Below are 16,687 nucleotides of genomic sequence, written 5' to 3'. Positions count from 1 at the left end.
TCAGTTTGGGGCAAAAACATAGACAGAGATCAAATATGTGCATTTTAAGCATTGCTGCCTGCTTACATTAAGTTTGTTTTATGAATCTTTTGGCTGTTTGGACATTTTTTTTTCTGAATTATGAAACTGTTATCAACTTAGATTTTCACTGGTACAACGGGAAAATAGCTTTTTTTTTTTTTCCCCAAAATTCTCTGCAGTAATGATTGTAATACATCTTGTGTCAGGGTTACATTGGACAGTTGTGTGGACACATGGAATTTATGTCCATCCTCATAGGGATACAATTTTAAGTTGTCATTGAAAACAGGGCACTGTGCTTCACTCCACTACACCTGTCCTGGGGGGCACAGAGCTGCAGACTCCACTCTGAGATGCCAAGTCTGCTCACTGGAGTGCTGTGGCAGTAGAGAGGTGGCACAGCTGTTTTTGTGTTTCTTATACACCAGCTGTGGCAAGCCACAGTAGTTTGCATTCCAGGAAGCACCAGTATTTTTTTCCACTTCAGCCATGCTACTAAAATGGCACACTGGCCTTTTCCCATAGTCTTGTGATTTTATATAATGTATTTCCTGAAATATGTTCCTCCAGCCCGAAATCTGTACTGAATATGTGAGTAGAGAGTTGCAATAAAGAAGACCCTTAATATACATCCAAGACTAACTAGTTACTCAGACACATTTCTTTCCCTCAGTTCAGTTACAACAAAATAATAATGTTTTTCACTTTCAGAGAGTGTATGACAATGAAATGCAATTAATGACCGTATGAAATATTATGCTTTATGACCTTATTAAACATTATATTTACTTGTTAACTAGTTCTGCAGTTGGAAATTCTAGAGCTGCCAAAATGAAATTAAAGTGTAGTAATAGCCAAAAGATGACTAAGCTGTATGGATCACCTTCTTTATGCTGTATACTCTTCTTAATGTATCTCCCAGGAGACCAAAGAGAATTTTGTATGTAAAAACATGGAAGACAAGGCTCTACTATGAAAATCTGTCTTGAATTCAAATAAGAAACTTTCTTAGTTTGCCTAAGCTAGCAGGATGGGGAAGATTGATGCATCATCTCTGTGACAATTTCTTGACCTTACTCTTGCCCTTATTATAATTAGCAGGAGAAGACCTAAGTTCCCTCCTCTTCAACCTTCTTGTCCAAGAAATGGACAGAGGGGACAGGAATTCCTGTATAATGTCTGGACACAAAACAGGAGAATCTTCTTCACTGATACACTGTCCATTTTCAAATCAGGTAGTGAATTCTACTTTTTTCCTATAGGGCTTCTTCATATCAGAAGCATAGCAGACTCACTCACAATCTCAACTCACCCTCTATTTAGTTGGTTGGAATGCCATATACTGCACTTACCTTTAACATCACTTTCTAACATCTTAGCTTCGTTAAGGATCCTGAAGCTTTTCTGAAGAGAGCTCCTGGCGCCATCCTTCAGTGACCCTTCAGGACCAGATGTCTGTAGACAAAGTGTCAAACATACAAGGAAGTCTGAGGTCATAGAAGACATGTGATCATGATCTAAGTGAACAGTCATCTAAATTTTATAAGTGGGCTCTGAATTACAACCCAATTATGGCAATTACAATTGCCATAGTATAAGTCTAAGAGAACAAGAAAAAAATATTCGAAATATGTTTTTTAATGGGACGTCAGATCCCCTTTGGAATTTCAGAGATTACTTCAATAAAGAGAGACAATGCTTAGAGGATTAAAGAAACATATTTAACTCTAAGAGCAAAACTGTCCAAAACCAACAAATAAAACATATTTCAGCTTAAATATGTATTTATCCTTCCATCTATGAACAGAACACCATACAATACAGTATTTCTCTCTAACTGCAGCTACAGAAACTTTAGAGGCCAGACTGGACCTGATGACTCTAATAATGTCGACTGAGATTCATTTGTGGTTAAATTATAGAATCATAATTGCTATGTGAGTAAAGAAATAAGAAATACAGTTTTAAAAGAAGGGCAAACTGCAGTTGATCTGAAGGAATTTTATTACTAAGTAACCATCCTTCATCATATAGTGCTACTTAAAGATCTTTCTCCTGAAAAACATCCATCTCTACCTTCAGTGGAGAGACTGATCAATAGTTGGAATGATTTTTCTAAATTAGATTAGTGTTTTCAGTCAGTAGGAAATGCTCCAGGTTCTGAACCACTTACTGTTCAGTTTGTAAGACTGAACTCAAGTCACACATCATACTGAATACATTTCTTTGAGAATACTCATGACAGCCAGATAATATTGTATATTAGTCATGGGTCATAGCCTTGTAACTGGTGTGTAATTAAGAAGCAGCTACTTTTCATTTTCCAGGGCAGATACATATACTCAAAAATTAACTGTGTGTCAATTAAATGACAAAATTATTATTGCTATTCATTATTTTTATAATGAGCAAGCCCAGAAGTGACATTTCACATACTGCTGAAGCTCTGGTATTTTTCAATGACACTGTAAAAACACAGGTAGTGAACTTGCTGTTTCTCTTTCTTTTAAAAAACTTAGAGAATGCTTTTGATACTTTCAAAATTCAGAACCAAGCTTTTTGTTATGGGATATCTCATGATATATATGTTGCCATGTCACAGGTATATAGCTGTTAAAGGTTCCTTGTATTTAGATGGGATGTAAATGTAAGATTTTATGTGATTTTAAGGACTAAGGCACACATCACTGCCATTTTCCAAGCTCACCTGAAATATTAAGCTGTGTACACATTCCTTTCAACAACAAAAACACATACATTCAAAAGATGAAAAAAATTAGTTTCTTATAGATTTTCTCTACCACATAATAACAATAACACCGGTAACAGAAATATATATATATATTAAAAAAAAACAAAACAGGAAAAAATCCAAAAAACGACCCAGTGAAACAAGACTGCTCCCAAAGGAAGAATGTGTGGCCAGATTTTGTGACAGATGCAGCTGTCAAATCAGATAATACTTTTAAATTTCTTTTCCCACTAGAAACAGAACCCAGGGTATGATCACTCTATGACTACAGACTTCAAAATTAAGGATTATTATTATTATTATTATTATTATTATTATTATTATTATTATTAGACTAGGCATGGTTGACTGGCTGTTGAAGCAGTTTACAGTCAATAAAATGAAGCTGGAAGACCAGATTTAAAATACAAAACCAAGAAGTTCATCAAATCAGGAACAATAATTGGGCATGTGCTGACAATTAGTCAGAAACAGATTCCAGTATAAAGTAAATACTAGAAAAGCTCTTTCAGAGAGAAAAAAACTTGTACTTATTAAAAGCTTTATTTTATATTAAAAAATTGAAAATTAGTGAAGACATCTGATAGAAAAATATACTTTTTTTACTAGTTTTTCTTGTGGTACATGAGATGTTAAGTTATGAAGCAGCTGGTAATGAAAACCAAAACATTTTATGACCTTGTGTAAGGTGAATTTGTATGCTTGTGGCAAGCCTGGGTCATGGTGAACCACTTAATAATTCAGTAGGATTTACAGACAACAGACTTTGACACTTTGACATTATTTTCTAAACTGAGACAAATGCTGTTTAAAAAAGATAATAGAAAAGAAAAACAAATAAAAAAGAAAGAAAAGAAAAAAGATATTGTGATTCAAAATAAATTTGAAAATCGCAGTCTCTGGAATCTAATTTGTTCTAATACTGTCTTTTCTAAAATTCCCATAATCTCTGGATGGTACCTTCCTCTCCCTGTGCCCTTCTTCATGGCCCCCACCCTCCCCATGCAAGCCCTGCTCAGTTTGAATCTCTGCTTCCTCTTCTTGCAGAAGTGGGACCTCATTACGCCCCCAAACAGCGCTGTCTCAATCATGGTTTAGCATAAATGCACTGGGGCAGTGTTGAAGATTACATGAACTTACATAGTTTTTCATAGGCCTCAGTGATAACTCAAATCAGCAAAAATAGTTCTACCTTGTTCTTAAATTATTTACTCTTCACATACACTTATATTGTCATGTTTTCTCCTATGCAAGACATAGGGTTAGTCTCATTTCTACCAGTGTTGGTGATGGATACCAATAAATATTTGCACCTCAGGGCATCCTCACAAGGATGTATAGGCAGCTTTATGTAAGGAAATCTAGACACTCAACAGAACTGCTGGGGCACCACCTACAAAGAAAGTCAAAATCAAAGAAGAAAGCAGGACCCTAAACACTTGACATGTCCCCTGTGCTTCCTAACAGTCCCCAGCCTGTAAGTCCTCCCTAAAAAGTCTAAGAATAATCTATTTTTAATATATAGTGTATAACTATGATTCTGATCTATGAGATATGAATATGTTAACCTGACTCCTATGGGTTTCTGCCTAAGTAATGGAATGCTGAAACTGCCTGAATGCTAAAGATTTCTCATTTCTGATTTATTTTGCTTTCATAGGGGAGAGCAAATCCATCATAAAAAGCTCAGGAGGAATTTTTCTGTCATATTTTTAATACATTTTGTCCAGTCATTTATCAGGCTTCCTGTAATCACGATGGGTTTTGAGCATCTTTTCATTCACGCTTTTAGCAACGTTAGATTAATATGAAAAAAAAGTAATTTTCCCATTACAAACCAAAAGCAAAAAAGCCCTTGAGATATAACTAATATTCCTGTAAATAATTTGATCCAGTGATGTATAAGATAGAACCTAAACCCAAAGCCTGTCCCCGCTGTCTCTTCTTCATACACAAGCTTGTTGGTGTTGGGAAACCTTAATCCCCCTGCCCCAACATTATTCCTGGTGAATGGGAAAGGTGAGGATCAGGGATGCATGGTGAGCTACAGCACTTTTCTCCATTATCTGCTCACAGATGGAACTCAGAGTCCTTTACAGAAGACTTGTGGAGGATCCACAATAGATCTCATACAGAAGAGAACATGGCTCCGTCTTTCAAAAGGAGGGGAAAGTCATGATCTCCATCGTTCACACAGGGTCCCCAGGGCAACTTCTCAGAAAGTTGGCAACACAGTTTACAGGGGCTTATGCCATCTTCTAGGAGGAAATTCACCAATTCACCAATGCTGCCCATTAGGAGACTTTTGGAACCATTGTGTTCCAACCAGCCCTGACTGAGGGTACATTCCTGGTCTTGTTCTGAAACTCTGCTAAAAGCTCCTTGGGACCTCCAGAAAGTGGGACCCTGCTTTACCTGGTTACCAGTTAAACTCTTCACCTAAAGCAAGCAAGCATTCAACAGTCTTTAAATAAAAACAAGGAGATAGAATAGAGAAGTGATGACTGTAGTTCATAACTGACATATTTTTAAAATCTGGCTCAAAACCCTCAAATGCTCACTTAAAAAATAACAGCTGAATTTATTGCTCTGCAGCAATTTGATGGTAAACCACCAATGACCTCTATATCAAGTCAATTACATTTAAAAGGCATCAGCTGCCTCAATTTTCTTCCTCATCAACTACATCCCCATTTCTCATATACTGCTCATAAAAAAAACAAGTTCCCTCTAATGAATGTATGCAAAGGAGATGTTGAAAATATCACCTTAATATTTTCATCTCTTTCCTTGCTACTTACTTGCTTCTATTTACATCATATTGTCCATCTTGACCTCCATCACTTAAATTAACAATTCCCTTTCTCTCTACAATCACCTAGTGATATATACACTTTTGTCACCATCCTGTAATTGCTAGCTTCATTTCTTTATTGCCCTATGTGTCATTTTTTCCCCCTTTTCAATCCCTGAAACAGCTGCCTGTCTCACTCATTCCAAGTTGTCAAAGAAGAAAAAGACAGCACATATTAAATCTTTATGAGAAGGAAAAAAACCAGAAAGGGACAGGTCCTTATTTATTTCTGTGGTGTAATTAGAAATTCTGGTGAAACAAAGAACTATTTACAGAGAACTAGCACATACTAAGGTGTGAGGTGATTTTTTTTTCATCAAGAAAGAAATCCAGTAGTTAGAGTCATTTGAAAAAACACTGAAAATGTAAAGAACCTACAAATACTAAAATTTTTGTGCACTGGCCAGTTCACTTTATCCCTCTGATGAATACAGACCTTTACATGAATACATGCTAAAATCAGTGTGTGATTGGTTTTGCTATTCTCATAATCCATTTGACTGAAGAAGCTCTCTGTAAGCTACCTTTATTCATGTGCAAGTGCTATAACTACAAGTTGTTTCTGCTCATCTACATGTTTCTACATCAAATATAAATTCTGGCAATCTCATATTATACTGTCACTGCCTTGTGCTTCTGTGTGCATGTGAAGTGCATGTCTTTTGGTCTCTAACCAGCTCCCACAAATTAGCCATTAATTCCTTTGATATTTGACATAAAAGATAATTTTGACTATGCTCAGAATGTTTTCTGCTCACAGTATATGTATCAAGGAGCCAAGATCCTCTTTGTGACTCAAGCTGGAGAGCTGACTTTACCTTAAAATCCTATTTTTAAAAGTTCTCTTCATTTTCTCTGGAAATTTGCATGTGATACCTCACAGTGAGAATAAGATTTTTCTGCAAAAACTGGTAGAGTTCACAAAGTGAATAAAAGTTCCACTCCCCTCCTACAATTCTCCATTTCTAGAATTCTGGCCAGGTGCATCCAGTTCATCTGATGTGCAGAGAAGTGCCTCCAAGCATTTTCAGGGAACTAGGTAGAAGAGTTAATTAAGGTACAGAGTTATTTTTATTTCATAAATGTATTAGCCACATCTAAATGAGCACTATTGAATATCAAACGGCCTGCACTCCTGACTCAAAGCTGTTGGCTTGAGCCATACACTCAGACCAACAGGTGGATGACAGAAGGAGGAAGGATAGTAAACAAAATGGGGAAGAAAAGTAAGGATGATGAGTTAGGAACAGATAGGGATTGCCCAAAGGTACATGTAGCTCTGACAGAGGCATCACTTTCTCCTCATGAAACAAGAATATTTGATGGCAAAGGTCTTCACATAAAGTTTTAAGACTGCAAAACATGAATCTGAGATCAGGTGTAGCACATTCCACAAAAAATCTAAACCTTCTCCCCAGTTTATTCATTCTCCTTACCGCTTGCATAGCTTCATTTGCAAGAGCCTTGGCTTCCTTGGCAACTCTTTCAGCTTCGTCTGTGAAATCCTTGATGTTAGTATAAGCATTGAAAGCACGTGTGGCATTGAAAGAGAGGTTTTTGGCTTCAGTAAGGATTCTGTTGGGATGTGGAAAGTAAACACACCATTAAACCTGCTGTCAGAGCTCAACAGAAGAGAGCACCCTACATTTTCAAACCAAACAGCCTGTATTTCTAAGGCTATTTTGAAGGTGTTAGGAGAGCAATGCTACATTTGAGATTTCATGAGGTCTGGTACCATGTGTTTAATGGAATTCATATTTTACCTGTGCAGAAAGACATAAAGGATAATATTTGCTAAAAGAGAAGGTTCTGTGAGATAAAAATAGAGAAGACACTGAGGAAAGATAGCACTGTGCTTAGTGCTCTAACCCAAGCAACACATTCATTATGTGGGTTTTTAGGCTATGTGCTGAGCCAGGCAACTGGAGGAAACTTGCACTATATGAACATGAAGGATCATTATAGACATGTCTTAAAGTAGAATCTCTGAAAAATTAATTTCCTGGTCTGGCTGCCAAACACATAATTGCTAGTTTTGAAGGAGATCTCACAGTCTAAACGAAATCCTAAATGTAAATTTTGCTGACCAAAAAGAAAAACGTAAATAGCAATGCTTCATATTGAATGCAATGTTCAGTTTACATTAAATACTCCATTCTGATAACTATAAATAGATTAAATGCAGTTAGTATTTGCTGGTGCAGGGACAGAGTTCAGATAACCTCCTTCCTAGGGGAATTTCTAGTGAGCAGGCTGAAGAAATAACTTTTCTAGCACTCTCTCTGTATAATATGTTCTGTCTCTGTCTCTCTGTATGATATATTCAAACATTTTCTACAAAGAAATGCTGTACCCACAGAATGAACTCGAAGACAACTATCTCAGTAGTCATTATGATCAAAACCTATGTTGATTTTACTGAATAAAGTGTAAATGGGCTAAAATCCCCACTTGAACTGGATACGAATGGATGTGAACTTGAATTTTTGCCTCTCTGGGAAATTCTCTAGCTATGCAGGTGCATGCCAATATGAGAGAGACAAGGGATTACTCCTCTTGGACCTGTTCCAGCTTCTATAAAATAGTCATTGAGACAGTGTGTGTGGAAGAAAGGAAAATTCATCCTGGTAATTTATCTATTCTCTGGAGAACTTTGACAGCTGGGTTCTGATCCTCACATCAATTACTTACTGATTTCTACAAAATGCCACAGAAAAGACAAGGTGGACAGAAGGTATAGTCCCTGGACTCAACATGCAGTTAACAGAGGGAGAGAGATTCCCCTTAGGTTACTGCAGAAATTGCCTGACGGAGCTGCCTCTGCATCACTCTTGGAGAAGCATCTCTTTCTTCAACTACAGCTGGAGCTCACTAGGCTACTCTAAGTTTTAGTGATGCTCTGTTAGACAAATGTGGAGTCCAGACCAGCTACCCAGCAAGTAGCTCAAGAACTGCTTAGAAACATGGATCAAATTCTTTCTGGTTAGGAAAAACCTAAACAGATTTTGCCAAATACCAGTGGTGTTTACTCACAAGCAGGCAATTAACCATAAGGGAGAAGCCTATACTAATGCTTCCTTCTATACAGCAGATAAAAAAAAATATTAACATTAAATATGTATATATATATATATATATAACATTTCTTTTGTTAAGTTCATGAATGGTTCAAAATTCTAACACTCAAGAGAATATCCTCATTGTCAATCAATATATTATTTGAATCCTTAGAGGGCTACTGGAGAGCCAGGGCTCTCCCCCTATTTCTTCTCTAAGAAGAAACAGTAATCTACACCAAATTTAGTATTGTCTGAAAGACACTCAAGTGCCAGTTGTGAAGATAGATACACTTTTAAATTCCTCAAACTGATAGAGTCTGTATATGACTGTAAAGTAAAACTATTTGTTGTCGGTGCATGCAGTAAACAGCTTTATCCTGATTACACAGCACCATGGTATTTCTTTATCCTTTGAAGTCATGTATTTATCTGACCACATCAAAAATTTTAACTTTGAACAATCTCCTTTTAGACATAATTTTTAATGTCCTTGATTCTGCAGAGTTTATTGCCTTTCTGGATAAATTGAGGTTAATATCTGGATCAGACTTAGGTATACATGGTGCTGTGATAACATTTTAAACACTACCCTAAGCTCCTTAAGGCCAAGCTGTCATCTACATTAAGACAGAAGCACATACAAACACCCAAGAAAAGGTCTCTTGAATAGTTAAAAAGTTCTGTCTCAAAGCATATCTTGCCAACCTTTGATTAGGAGGCACAGTCTTCTTTTTTGTCTACCTTTTCTCTCTTTCTTAGCTCCTTCATGGCAACCTTCCATGTGTTCGGATATTTATGCATAGTTGGGTGTGACACTAAAGTCACTCCTTTTCAAATTCATTTTCACCCAGGAAATCACAGCTATTATTACTTTATGCACACCTCAAAACATGTATTACACTGGGTATTTAGAGTAGAGTAACTATACTCCAAATGAAGTCAGTAATTTTGCAAGTACCAAAGCTAATTTGTGTCTTTTCCTCAAAATTACAGATGCTGGTAAGAAGAAACTGTTCTAAGCATCTTCTCACAAGTTTGGGATATTCAAGTCTTCAGGTAGATCTAAAAGATTTAAGCAGCAGAAAAGTAGCATATTGTCGATGCTTATTTATTTTTTTTTTCCATGTAGTACTTTAATAAAAAAATGAAACTCTGAAGCTATGCTGAGGACAGGTCCAACAGGCAGAATATACATGAGCCAGAATATTTCTAAGTATTACTACTGCAGAAGAAACCCATCTCCTTTTCCCCCAAAATTCCAAAAAAACCAACAAACCCTGGTTTTATATTCTTTCCAGGAAACTATCTTCATGATGAGTTATATAGTATCATTCTTCTGAAAGAGCTGTGGTCATATAAATGAAGGGCAATTCTTGTATTTAGGAATGTGATAGCAATAAACAGAAACTGAAGTTTCTGTTCTTGGGTTTAAGCATTTTGGTCCAGGACACCTACTTTTTTGGGAGAGTATTTTGAAACTGGTAGAGGAATTACTGTCCATCACTAAGGGGGACTTCTGTCAGTAAACAATTTAGCACCACAATAATTGTCTCCTACCAAAATGGTAATCTTAAAAAGGAAAGTACTACTTGTTTTTAACAAATGTCCATGAAAACAGGTAGCGAGCTCTTTTAAGAAGAATTTGTGGTTTTTTCACAACACAGCAGTACGCATATGATAAGTTAAACTGTGTTGTCAGTGCATCCGAGGGCACTGTTTGCTGTCCAGGCAGCCTATAAGAATCACAAGATGTAAGAAACAGTTTACAAGAGAGACATAAATTGACTAACTTAATAGTAGCATACTTAGGCACATCTCTGGTTATTTGTATACCCCCCATGACAGATGTCAAAGAAGAAGAATGCTCTTCAAGTTCTGTGAAGAAATTTTGCAAACCTGCTTCAAGATTTTAGCATTACCAGTGAATGCCTTACCCATCCAGCACTGCAGATGATTCATTCAGCTGGCCTGCATGGTTCTCAGCTTGCGACACCTTTTCTGGAAGCATCCTGTCACGAATCTCTTGTGACAAGTCATCTATTTTATCTTTCAGTTGATCAGACATTGGTTGTATCTTATTTGCAACACCTTCTACATACTGAAAATGGCAAAAGAAAAGCCTTTAAATTTCTGAAGGCAGGCATTCTATAGCCTTATCTATATATAAGGATGCTCTTTCCTTGTGGGCTATTATCTCAACTTACCTATGAATTAAAATTTCAGGGAACTGGTATAGAAAGAGTAACAGGAATGGCTGGATAACAGAGAGAAGATAAACAATATTCCAAGAGCTACTTGTCTCTCTTGAGCTTAGTAGAAACTTTTACAATTAAGGAATTATAAATGGCGGAGTCCCAAAAACATTATGAGCTAGCTCACATGTAATCCAACATAAAGCTCCAAGTTATTAATTTTTATACTCCAGACTAGCTTTTCTACCATACAGTAATGGAAAAAAGAATTATTCCAAGTAAAATATTTCAATATTGATAAATGCACTGAAAAATTAGGTGTTACTTTAATTATCTATTTTGCTTCCATAATGAAGTTTTGTTTTACTAATTCTCAGGTAAGGATGATAAAATACTCACCTCTACAGCTATGCTGATGTCATTTGCAAGTTTATTGGCTTCATTAAGGACATCATTCCCTTCCTGAAGGGTCTTTTCAACATCTTGCCTGCCATCTTCTACAACTTGCTTCCTTTTCTATAGGATGAGTTTGCACAAAGAAAAAGATGAGTTATTTACTAAGAACAGTTCAAATGCCAGCACCTCAGTATAAGACTGCATTTTGTCATCATGGCACAATTCCCCTTCTGCAACTCTCTGAGCTCTCAGAGCTGAGACAGTGACAACAGCAAAGCACATGTAAGGTATCTTTCCCTTGTCCTTCTATCTCCAGCTCTGTATTGTTCTCCCATGTGGAAAGGTTTTTATTGCTCTCTAACAGAGGTAATTGGCTGAAGTACTACTGCAAAATGAAACAGAAAGTTATAAATCTTACTCATTACCCAGATGTGTAAGTTCCTATTTCGTAATCATGTCTGACTATGAAGGAAAAATTTATAAAAATATTCTGCTGCTTTCCTACTTCCATCCACTGGTACTTCACTAATTGCTGAATGCAAAATAAAAGGTTTTGAGTAACCTACAGATTCCTGTTTTTCAACTAGTAAAACTACTGCATATTGCATAGTAAGGATGGACTTCTGAATAAAGAATTGGCAATTTCCTGTGCAAGATCCATTGAGTATCACAGATGAGTCTGATAGGAGGCCATAGCAACCATGTGGGCAGGACTGCTGGAAAGGCACTCTGCTACAGTAATGCAGAGAATAGTTAAAAAACTGAAATAGCAGGTAATTTCTCCAAACTTTATCCATCCACCTTTGGGAAGAAAATGCACAGAGGAAAAAACAGAGATCGCCTACATTTGTCAGATCACTGCATTTCTTTAATTCAACCAAGTGCAGAAATCTCTGCTGAGAACGGAGGTCTCAGAACTCTAACCTCATATTGTACTTGAGGTGAAAGCTCACCGAGATAAAGAGTTGAAACATTCATCTTCATTAGGTTGACTCTGCTCTTTATGTCTTGGTTAAATGATTGTTAATGTACAGTATAATATCCTCTTTAAGTCTCTGCAATTTAAATTAAATCACAAGCAGACCTCTCTTCTATGAGTGAGATCAATTATAACAGCTACTAACTACTGAGGATAGAGTTTGATTTATTACTCTGTAATATCCACATACTCTCTTAGTCTTCCCAGGGGTTGGAGAGGGAGATGAAAGTCTAAGTTTTCTAGAAGCAAATATATGACAGCAAAGATTTTAAGGGAACTCCTGTTTAAATATTGAACACATGATTTGAATTTTACATGACTATTTATACTGGCACGAATTTAATTTCCCACAGAATAATAAATCCGGTGTACCTTCCATAAAGCAGATGGTATTATTTCAATAAAGCAGGGGAGTAATTCTACTTTTAAAAGGCAGTGAACTTCCTCATTCTGAGGAACATGCTCCCTTTAAATTACATTAGATACAGTTATATTTTAATCATACTTTTGCTTTGCTTATATTTTTGTTTCAATATGTAATCATGCAAAGCTTCAACCTTTAATCAGAATCCAAGTAATCGAGGATAAAACTTGTCAGCACTCACCTCCAGCATGGTCATGTTTTTTTGGTTGAATGCAGATAAACGATCGGCCTCCCAAATTTTACTTGCAGCTTCTCTTAGCAGATCTTGAGCATCATCAACTTTGCTCTGGTAGTTTGCTAGCTTGTCCTGGACCTCATTTTTGAGTTCCTCGTTTTTCTCACTGGGCTCACCAAATAATTTCTTCACCTTGTCCAAAAGATCTTCTGCATTCCTGAAATACATTGCCAGTCATGAGGACACTGAGCTCATATTCCCTGATAATAATCCAAATAATCTGAATCATCACAATAATATACAAATGAAATAGAAAAACCAAGCATCAAAGAAAATTAAATTAAATTAATTCCCAAAGTAATTTTCAGGTTGACACATGCTTAATAAAGTGAAAGGACAGCTGGTTTTAAGCCCTTTATTAAAAGAGGTTTTTAAATTCCACTAAGGTCTTTTTCATGAAGCAGAATATATTCAAATAAATATTCCCCAATGAAGATTGTATTTTTTTTTACATTTTTTTGGGTTAATCTCCCTTCTTGAGATCTGACTAGCAAAGTGAGGTTTTCTGAAACATTTCAACTTGTCTAAAAGATTTCCTTCACTCACATTGATATGACATGTGACACAAAGTGATTTCCTACCTTAAACTGAGGAGGAATTGAAGATATGCCCAATTTCAAGCTGTCTTGAAGCAGACAACTGCTTTAGACTAGACAGTCAAAAAATCATAAATGCTTTTTGGTGAAATAAAAAACCAAACCAGGATCCTTGGATTTATGACTTCCAGTAGTCAAAAAAATTCTGCTTATCTAAAATACATTCTGGAATATTTTTAATGGACTTTGCTGACCCCAGTTTTAAGGGACTGGAGTATTGTCATCTGCCCACCTTGAATCAGTGTCACACAAGGCAACACCACTGTGTTAATTCAATGATATGTCCAGGGCAGGAGAAAAAAAAAAAAAACAATAGAAAACAGGCATTTCATTTCAGGCTCTTCCAAAATGACGTTTTAGAGATAAGAAAAATCCTAAGCAAACAGGAATATGTAGGATAGATAATAACTACAAAAGAAATCTGTCATGCTTCTACCCAGGACAGATTTTCTCCCCGTTTCATTATGCCAAAGTGTGGACAATAAGAACTGTATTTTCTGAAAAAAAACAGTGTAATTTGGCCTGCCTATAGTCAGTTCCATTAGGAATCTTCTAAAAATAAACATGTAAATACATGCACACCAAAAATATATAGGAAAGGAGGAAAATATATGCTGACACTAGACATAATTTAGATGAAGGCTCTGAAGTGGAGACAAGAGAAGTCAAATTGTTATCTTAGCTTTGGGATTTTCTGAGACAAATTGGAGTTTTTTTCCCACATCAATTCTGCCTTTGTTTTTGATGAAAAAAAATCATTCACATTTTGAATTCACAACTTCTGAGGACAAAATATTTAATCAAAAACTAAATCCCAATATTGACAATCTGTCACAGAAGTGTAGAAAGGAATTAAGGATTTCTCTCATACCTCCTCCATTATTCTTCTATAAGAAGCTTCTGTCTTACTCTTCTGGCAAAGTTTGACCCTTATGACTCTGCAGTACTGGAGGAGCAGTTCAAAATGGATGAATTTCCCTTTTATTCCCTTGCCTCATAGCATAGCTCAAACTATTTATCCATCCAGTAGTCTACCTCAAAATTCTTCCTAGGTGCTCTAAACATAGCATTTTCATATTGATCTGTTGTGCAATTTCACTCTGCTCTTTCTTAATGAAGTATGAGGCAATCTGTTCCACGTAATCCCTTGCTTTAGAATTTCTGCGAGATTGGACTGCACCGCATTTCTTGAAATACTCTCTTCTATACTTAAGAGGCCCAACTTTCTCTGGATACCATCTTAGATAAAGAATGTAACTATTCAAAATACCTGAAGTTTTAGAAGAAACAATCACAGATCTGACACATGGAATGCTGAATGGTCTAGATGCACAAAATGAGTGCAAGAAAAACAAGATTAGAAACTGATGACAAAATTATTAATACCCATCAACTGCATATGAGAGTCTAAATATGTTAGAATTGCCCTATGAGGAAAAGAAATAAGGATTGTAACATCATGAATAGCATGGATAAGTTGATGAACTGTTCAATGTCTCTCCAAAAATAAAAATGGAAATATCAGGAAGCAATGTCTAAACATAGGAGGCATCTCTTCCAACACTGTACGGCTGAGTTATGCAATTCATTCTCTCAGGAAAGTGGATGATAGAAATTCACAGATGTTCAGAAGCCATCAGGCAAATTTGTGGAAGAAAAAGTCACATAAAAATAAAGCTACTCAGCATACTAAACAGAAAGAAAGAATTCTGGCTCACAGCATCCCTTGATATCAACTCAGTGGCATCTGAGAAAACATGAAGGAATGTTATAAAATAGTGAAAGATTTACCTCATAAATATGAAAACCATGGCAGTTCAGAACAGCAACTGGTGTACTTCTCTATATGCTCTTTTTAGAGAAATTATTGACTAATGTCATTTCAGTACACTAAGGCAGTAAGAGCCTGGATTCGAAAAAATTGAAGGAAAATAAGGGAAAAAACTGCATATGTAAGAGAAGCTTTGCCATCTATGAAAGCAAGAAGACTTTACTTCATTTGTCTTCCTCATTTAAGTTTTAAGAATTCACTGAAAACTTAGGAAAGAATCTACTGAATCTTGTCATTCTGCTCTTGGACAAAATTCTGAAAACAGAATACAATCACTGACAAAAGACACCTCACCAAAGAGTAAGTGCAATTAACCACTTCAAAGTGATCATGAGGATTGCAAGTCCCTTACTTTATTCCTAAGTAAATATTTCAAATTGTTCTGTAGAGAATCCATACACGTGTGGAGCACAGAGATCTTCACAAAAACACATGTACCTCCAGAGTTCTAAGAATGTTTAATTCTTCTTCATTCTTCTTCCTTGCAGAGTGCATCCTATCTACTATCTTACTACATTATTTAAGCAGTTTTGTAACATTTTTCTTTAAGAGACAGTTTCAGAGAACAACATCTCTAGGGTCCTTTCCTCTCCACCTTGCAATGCACAGTGACTAATTTTCCTTCTGTTGAGTTGACTGCCAAAATTTCTTGGATCTCAGTGACTGCCTATAAGGAAATAACTCTAGCCTTAAGATAAACCTTAAGATAAAGTTTCTTAAGAGAAACTTTAATTGAAATCAATTAATATATTAATGCATCTCTCAGTATAAAATATATTTCAATATCGAGATATTTAAACACTTGTTTTGTACATTTCAGGAAGAATAGGAGAGAAGTTCTTTCCTGAAAAAAGAAAAAATTCTACGGCATTTTTTACTGTAGCTATTGTCTAGAGTAGGAAATTATTTCATTGTAATCTGACAGTTTCATGTTGGCTGTAGCATTTGAAGACTAATAATACCTTGTTTGAAAGGCCCTTCTCCAGCCAGTCCTAAATTTGCAGGCAGCACTTTCAAAGGTTTGGCCAAATTTTTCTCATCCCTATTTTTTCCTGGTTTGTTTCTGTGTGTGAGTAGAGAAGGCATTGAAGGGGCTCAGTGGAATCAGATGAAAAAGCAATAAAACATTGCTCTCAAATAATTTTGCAATATATTCTTTCTCAAGAGAACAGGAAGCCAAGCTATCAGAGTTACGGGAAGAAATACTGCATTAGCAGGATTTCCAGAAAATGATCTGGTTTATAAAGTCTAAGATAGGCAGTGCAAATTGGAGTATAAACTACTTGGAAATCTCAGCTGATTTTGTATTCCATTTACGTTTTCCTTACAGTATGCACACACCTGATAA

General features: G+C 36.1%; 1 protein-coding gene across 1 annotated transcript in view; it reads right to left on the bottom strand.

The window, feature by feature from the left end:
• The window catches only part of LAMA2 (laminin subunit alpha 2), a gene marked incomplete at its 5' end in the record, with an annotated part of 255,146 nt that overhangs the window by 54,162 nt on the left and 184,297 nt on the right, over positions 1–16,687 (bottom strand). Inside the window, 5 exons of the mRNA XM_062488976.1 lie at positions 1,374–1,476; positions 7,064–7,202; positions 10,621–10,784; positions 11,278–11,394; positions 12,859–13,069. Coding sequence (XP_062344960.1) covers positions 1,374–1,476; positions 7,064–7,202; positions 10,621–10,784; positions 11,278–11,394; positions 12,859–13,069 — 734 coding nt within the window. The remainder of the gene's footprint in view (positions 1–1,373; positions 1,477–7,063; positions 7,203–10,620; positions 10,785–11,277; positions 11,395–12,858; positions 13,070–16,687) is intronic.

The sequence above is a fragment of the Cinclus cinclus genome, chromosome 3 (assembly GCF_963662255.1).
Source record: "Cinclus cinclus chromosome 3, bCinCin1.1, whole genome shotgun sequence".
Lineage (NCBI taxonomy): Eukaryota > Metazoa > Chordata > Aves > Passeriformes > Cinclidae > Cinclus > Cinclus cinclus.
The sequence above is the reverse complement of the archived record's forward strand: the minus strand, read 5'-3'. Positions and strand labels throughout refer to the sequence as shown.